This window comes from Arachis stenosperma, chromosome 6, assembly GCF_014773155.1.
Source record: "Arachis stenosperma cultivar V10309 chromosome 6, arast.V10309.gnm1.PFL2, whole genome shotgun sequence".
In the NCBI taxonomy this organism is placed as follows: Eukaryota; Viridiplantae; Streptophyta; class Magnoliopsida; order Fabales; family Fabaceae; genus Arachis; species Arachis stenosperma.
In genome coordinates, this window is record NC_080382.1 from 130,526,779 (window position 1) to 130,534,284 (window position 7,506).

The following is a 7,506-nucleotide window of genomic DNA, read 5'->3' on the forward strand; positions in this document are numbered from 1 at the left end:
TTAAATTATATTAAATTGTAAGATATTTAGATATTTAATTAAATTTAAAAATAAATAGTATGCCAATTCAAATAATTTAGATTGAAGATAAAATAAATATATATAATTAAATTATATCATATAACATAATATTTCTATAAATTTCTTCTATAAGAGATTTAATACAAAAATATTTATCATCATCTGTTTAACGTAACAATTTATATTTAGGTGAATTATTCCAAAAAATACCTTTTTCGAATTATTTATTGTTAATATCAGGTCAATTTCATAACATTCAATAATAACATAAATGATTATATTTGAACCACAGAGTTAACCTAAAATAAAATATAGAAATTGATGAGAACAAAATATTAAGACAAAAAATGATTAGAAGCGTAAAAATAAAAAAATATCAAATTTAAATAATGTCAAAAAGAATTTAATATATAAAGATGTGAATTGTAAAAATAGAGGGATACATATATAAAGAAGAATAGCATGCATGCATAAACGTTTTTTCACTATATCATAATTTGCTCCAGCTATACGATGAATTCAGCGGCAGTCGGCAGCTCCAAAAGTTTGCATCGGTGCACCTCGAACACATGATCTGATTTCTTAAGCTGCAAGTATGCCGAGCACATTGCCGTCCAATTCCATCAGCAACGGTAATGTCTAAATTGAGACATTTTTAAGTTATAAACAAACAATCAACGAAATACTATTTATCCATACCTTTTCATTTATCCATAAAAGAAATTTTATATAAAGAAAAAAAAAAGAAAAAAGAAGAGTTAAAATAGCAAGAGCGATACAAATGATGATTCTTATCATTTTGTTTGGCCGTCTATATATATAGAAGACCAGAAAATCATCATTATCTAACAAAATTAATTTGAATAAGCAAGAAATTATCATATTTTAGTTTATTATTTAATTCACATGATTTGAATTTGACTTAATACATATAATTTAATTTGATTTAATTATTAGTTAAAAATATCTCAATTACTTATTTTATTTATAGATTTATTATTTTAATTATTAATAATTTAATCAAATTAATTAATTAATATACATAATTTATACCTAATTTGATTTAATAAATTAAAAAATACTACCAGAATATTAAAAGAAATAAATTAGGAAATACTATTAAAATAAATTGATATAAATTATAATTATTATGTAATATTTCAATATCTAATCAAATCAATTAGTTGATATAATTAATCTCAAAATAAATTGTATTTAATGAGTTAAAAGAAATAAATTGAGAAACACTCACATAAGCATGCCACGTCAGCTCCATCATTAAGTATAGAAATCCGATTTTTATATAATAGAATAGAATAGACGTTAATTCATATATAGTATATAAATATAAATAAATTTAATTAGAATAAATAATAATTTATTTATTTTATTTTAGACTTTATAAATGAAAAGACTAATTCACTAATATAACGAATTATAATTAATGTAGTATAATTAATTAAGTAATATAAATTATAACAAATTATATTTAGAAAAAAATATTTAAATATCTAATCAAATCAATTAGTTGATATAATTAATTCAGTACAATAAATTGTATTGAATGAGTTAAAACAATTAAATCGGGTAACACTCTCCGAAGCATGCCACATCAGCTTCATCGTTAAATGCAGAAATTCGATTTTTATATAATAGAATAGATTTCAATATATCTTTTTTGTTTCTATTTCAATTTCAATTTATCTTTTTTTATTCCGTTTGAATCTTTATCTTTTTGTTTATCTTTTATTTCTTTATCAATTCAAAAAATGTAATCATTATCCGAAAGTTGTAATTGATTAATTTAAATTCTGCTTTGTTTATTTATGCATTTTGTCTTAAAAAAAGATAAATAACTACATATTATCAGTTAAATATTATTAGGAATATTCGATTTAGTAGAATATCAAATATCTCCCGAACGGAATTCTTTCTAAAATGGTGCCAAACATGCAAATTGTAAAAAAAAAAAACAAACGGACTGTAAGTGAAGTTTGGTATGAGAAGAAAAAAAATAATAATTTATTTATAAGAGATAATAATATTTTTATTTTGACAACGTCACTTTTTTTTTAACAAATTTATATAAAATATAATAAAAAATTATCTAAAAAATAATATTATCAATGCAAATTCAATTGGTCATTGATTTTTTTTATATAATTTTAAATGAGTAATAAATAAATAGTGAATATATACTAATTGCAAAAATTAATTGAAAATTGGTTAATTAAAAATGATAGATAATAGACATACTATTTAGCCAATTAGATATAGTTCGAATGGCATAATCTCCACATACTCAATTAACAGGTTTGAGTCTCCTATCTTTGGTAAAAAAAAAAAAAACATACTATTTAATTAATTATTATGGAATCCTAAACTTGAGAATCTGGAGCAGCAATTTTGTTCTTTTGAGCAGAAGACTTGACGAATTTGTTCCAATATGGATGATTCTCCCACACAAGAGAAATTTCTTCAATGGGAACACCCTTTGTCTCTGGCAAGAACTTGTAGATAAAGATACTCATAACAATCACAAAGAATGCAAAGAAGATGAAGAGCCCGAACTTCATATGGCACAACATCGCAGTGAAAACTTGGGCAATGGCAAAGGTGAAGATCATATTAACTGAAACGTTGACGCTCTGAGCTGCCGATCGAACTTCAAGCGGGAATATTTCACTGGGTACCAACCATCCTAGTGGACCCCACGACCATGCAAATCCCGCCACGTAGATACATATGAATACCACAACAGTTAAGGCAAACCACTTGGGAAGAACTCCAGGGTTTCCATCTATTCCAAATTTGCTACCTATTGCAGCTGCGATCACAAGCTATACATACACACATACACAACAAATTAAACTTATATATATACCAACAATAATATTAATAATGAAATTTTTATTTTAGTTAATGAAACACATGTAACTAATATATACCTGACAGATAAACATTTGAGCACCACCTTCGAGAAAAAGCTTTCGTCTGCCAACCTTGTCAACGGTAAAGATGGAAACAAGGGTGGCAAGGGCGTTACAACCTCCGGTAATCATGGCAGACATAAGGGAAGCAGTTCCACCAAAGCCAATAGTTTTGAACAAAACAGGAGCATAGAATGTGATGACATTCATGCCAGTGAGTTGTTGGAAGAAGGGAATGGCTATGGCCATGGTGAGGTGAGGCCTGTACTCACTTTTGAGCAAAGAAGACCAAGGATGCTTGACCTGTTTGGAGGCTTCACTGGCAGCAACAAGATCCTTAAACTCCTCGTCAACATCATTGGTTCCACGAATCTTGATTAGTTCCTCCTTGGCCTTCTCAGCTTGTCCACGCTCGATCAACGAGTTTGGTGAGTCAGGAAGAAACATTGCACCGATGATGATCATTATTGCAGGGACTCCTGCCAAACCTAAGCTATAGCGCCACCCTTCGCCGTTCTCCATCTTGGCAAAAAGGTAGTTCAGAATATTGGCAACAAAAATGCCAATGGTGATTGCCAATTGAAACAACATGTTAAGTGCTCCTCTGTATTTGTATGGAGCAACCTCGGATACGTAGATCGGCACAGACTATCAACGAATAAAAACATGTAATGATTATTATGAATTAGGAAGAAACATCATACAGATAATTATTATTATTAATAGTACCTGATTGGCGCATCCGATTCCAAAACCTAGCAACATGCGGCCAACAATAAGCATCCAAACTTGCTGGGCGAAGCCGTTCAAAGCTGCACCGGCGAGAAAGAGAACACCGCCGGAGATCATGGTGAGGCGCCTACCGAAGGCTCGAGTTACCTTGGATGCAAAGATTGAGGCCACAAGAGCAGCCAAATAGAGAGAGGAAGTGAAGAGTGTGAGCACTTGGCTATCAAATTTACAATATTGGTTATCAGTGGGCTTAATGTTGTGCTCCTTTGCGTACACATCAGGGAAGAATTTCTTCAAAAAAGGATCCATGGAGGTGACTCCACCTGAAATGCCCAAGTCATATCCAAAGATAAGACCTCCAAATGCAGCGGTGACACATGTTATGAAGACTCTGAAAGTGAGTTTTCCGGGATAGTTCTTTTCGGAAGACCCCTTCTCTATGAAACCACCTGCCATTATCGTATTAGCCAACACAAGCAATCAGTTAAAACAGATGAACACTAAACTAGAATAGCTCTTATTTATAGTTGAATTACTTAGCGGATGAGGTTTATCTAACCGATTAATTATCTTTGTAGCTGAATTACTTTGCGGATGAATCTTATCCAAGTGTTTAAAATTTTAAATTTAAATATCTATCTTCGGTTATTCAGTTAGCATCAAATCTTTTTCAAAATCATATATTTTGATTTTTGAATTTTAAATAATCTATTTTCATCTCTTATTTATCTATTTATATATAAGGTGAAAACTCAGGTTCAGTCGATATGAGTTTTCATCTATATATAATTATAATTATAATTATAATTCTTTTGTTGTTTGAGGAAGTGTGATTGTGCGCACTTGTTTAAAAAAAATTTGTAATATATGTAGCTGGTTCTCTCTCATCTTGGCGCAGTAGGTTTGGGGCTACAATATTGATTCGAGCACGAACAGCACCAATTGAATCATAGTAAAATATTTTCATCAGATCAAACCTCATTTAGACGAGGGAGAATACGCATGACTTCAGGTCCTCTGCTGTCAAAATATTGGATCCAACGGCATCAGTAACATCAATGCTTTCTGTTCCCTTCATTCCCAAATTCGGGCTTTAAAGGCAAAAGGTTTCGACGTGAGTGCTCCAACAGGACAGATATCTATCACGTTTCCAGAAAGTTCACTTGTCATAAGTTTCTTAACATATGTCCCAGTCTCCTCTCCACTGCCACGACCTAACATGCCAAGATCCTGAACCCCAGCAACCTCTGTTGCAAACCTAACACACCTGTTTGGGGGGAAAAAAAGGAATTTCACAAGAGCCTTTTAGCAAACCACATAACATTGCTTTACACAACATTTAGCATTCAAGTGAGTAAGTGAAAACATAAAATGGATTGGAAGGTAATTTTTACTTCATGTAAATTAGTTTAAGACAACTCAAAAGAAGCCAAAGCCAGCCCAAACAGGAACAAAATGAAAATCAGATTAACATATCTCCAAGGAAGGCAATTTTCACTACATGTAAATTAGTTGAATACATAATCTTTTTCAAAATCTTCCATAATGTGGTATCGACCACTGACTCATTTTAGAATAAGGGGATGCTTAATTCTTTTAAAGATTATTCCACAAATAAACATGATATAAACCATTAAAGTGGAAGTTACTTATCTAGAACAATATAATCATAGCTTGTATAACATAATGCATTCCTGACTTCCACTACACAGAACCTTTATTTATTTATTTTGATACAAAAAGAAATAGCACCTTTATATCCAAAATTCACACAATTAGATTTGCAAAATATTTACCTTGTACATTGAATGCAACGAGTCATCACAGTCTTCACCAAAGGTCCAAGGTTCTTATCTACCACAGATCTCTTCATTTCAGTGAACCGACCACGATCAGAAGCAAAAGCCATTGACTGATCCTGAAGATCACATTCCCCACCTTGATCACAAATTGGGCAATCTAGTGGATGGTTCATCAATAAAAACTCCATCACTCCTTCTCTAGCTTTCTTTGCAACAGGTGTGTCGGTCTTAATTTTCATTCCTACAGATCAATATCTCATTAGCTTAAATCTTTAACAAGAATCAGATCAATAAAAGGTTAAAAACCCCATCCAAACAAAATCCAAGCATTGTATTCATTTAGTGTGTTCGGCTTAATGCGAATGATAACTTATAATTTCTCTATTATAGAAACACAATACAGGGAAATCAGTTTGCAAAGAGAGAAAGGGAGAACTAGTGAGAAATCTGCAAAATTAACAATTGACACGGATAATTACTAAACACAGAAACAACGGTTTGAAAGTTTGTTATTTTTAAAAAAATATAAAATAAAAAAAGCACCAAAGATAACTGGATTAAAGCTAAATGATATTTCATTACCATCCTCTACAAACTACATCATGTCAACAAGGCAACAACGTAACCCGATCAAACTTCATAATATGTTCAAGGAAGCACAAATTTGGACATAAACTGTTAATAACAAAGTTTTGTACATGCCAGTGGAAGTCAATTAAAGAAAAAAGAAATCATCATATTGTGCCGAATCCCTCTAATCATGAACATGATCAAATTCCAACATGTCATAACCGTATCCGGCAATCACAATACAAGAGGGACACCAAAATGAAATCATATGCATATAATCAACAAAAGGACGAACTACAACAGCTAATCATTCAAAAAGAAAAAAAAGAAGAATAAGAAGCCGACCAGGAAGGGCAGGCATGGCGCAAGAAGCAACAGGCTTGGGAGACTTCTCGACCTCGACAAGACACATGCGGCAGTTACCGGCAATGGAGAGGCGGCTGTGGTAACAGAAGCGGGGAATGTCGACGCCGGCAACCTCGCAGGCCTGAAGGACGGTCATGCCCTTGGGGATTTTCACCGAGTACCCATCCACGAACACCTCGATGGCGTCCTCCGGGTTAGGGAAGTGTACCATAGCGCCGGCAACGGGGTCCGGGGCGGAAGATCCGGGGGAGGGGCCTGGGCCTGGGCAGCTTCGGGCTTTTGGAGCTCGGGCCTGGAGACAACGGTGCGGATGAAGATGTTCCTAGGGTTTTGAGAATTGAGTAGCCTTGAGGTGGGTCTCATGGCCTTTGAAGCTAACAAGCCCAGCCCCATTTTTCTTCCGATTCCTTCTTCTTCTTCTTCTTCTTCTTCTTCTTCTTCTTCTTCCTCTCTCTCTCTCTCTCTCTCTCTCTCTATATATATATATATATATATATATATATGAGATTGTGTTACGGCGTTCCCGTGGGATTTGAGGGGTGCTGTCGGATCGTTGCAGGAATCTGAATCTCCGATTGATCTTTGGGTCTATTGATTTGAGTGGGGAGAGTGTTGGTGTGTGTGGAGTTGAAGGGGAAGAAGAGAAATTATGGTGGGATGCTCCGGTTTATTATTCGGGTTGATCCGGTCTGTATACGAATGGTGTTGGTGAATGAAATGATGAATGTAGAATGTTGTTCAAATGGGCCTCTCAATTTCATGCTGCTTACGCTTATAGTTTCCTCTCCACATTGTTTGGGAGCATTGCCCATTCGTTCAGTCACCGACCTATGCTTGTGATTGTGACCAGTGAGTGACTACGCCAGTGATTTTTTTTTTGGATGTGGCCCAATGGCAGCTAGGCTGATCTGCCCAAAGACCCGAAACCGCCCTACCCGGACAATAAACCGGATCTCACTCAAGCTTCTCTCCAGGCACTAGGAGGACGTCTTCACTCATCATCTTCTAGCCACCACTCTATCGTTGAGAGCCTGTCTCATCTTTTCAACTGTCTCAAAATACATGAGATTTCGTTTTGGGCATAA

General features: G+C 33.9%; 1 protein-coding gene across 2 annotated transcripts; it reads right to left on the reverse strand.

Moving 5' to 3' along the window:
* Window positions 1-2,264: 2,264 nt before the first annotated feature.
* Window positions 2,265-7,177, reverse strand: LOC130936188 (sugar carrier protein C-like). 2 transcript variants are annotated; one of them, XM_057866220.1, is made up of 6 exons: window positions 6,401-7,177; window positions 5,480-5,726; window positions 4,661-4,950; window positions 3,681-4,132; window positions 2,970-3,599; window positions 2,266-2,861 (listed from the first exon to the last, which is right to left on the reverse strand). In XM_057866220.1, exons 4-6 carry the CDS (start codon window positions 3,990-3,992, stop codon window positions 2,400-2,402), a joined length of 1,404 nt encoding a protein of 467 aa, XP_057722203.1. In that variant the 5' UTR covers window positions 3,993-4,132; window positions 4,661-4,950; window positions 5,480-5,726; window positions 6,401-7,177; the 3' UTR covers window positions 2,266-2,399. The 2 variants fall into 2 exon arrangements, with proteins under 2 accessions (XP_057722202.1, XP_057722203.1); XM_057866219.1 differs by lacking the exons at window positions 4,661-4,950; window positions 5,480-5,726; window positions 6,401-7,177 and having other exon boundaries at window positions 2,265-2,861; window positions 3,681-4,139.
* Between the last annotated feature and the right edge of the window lie 329 nt (window positions 7,178-7,506).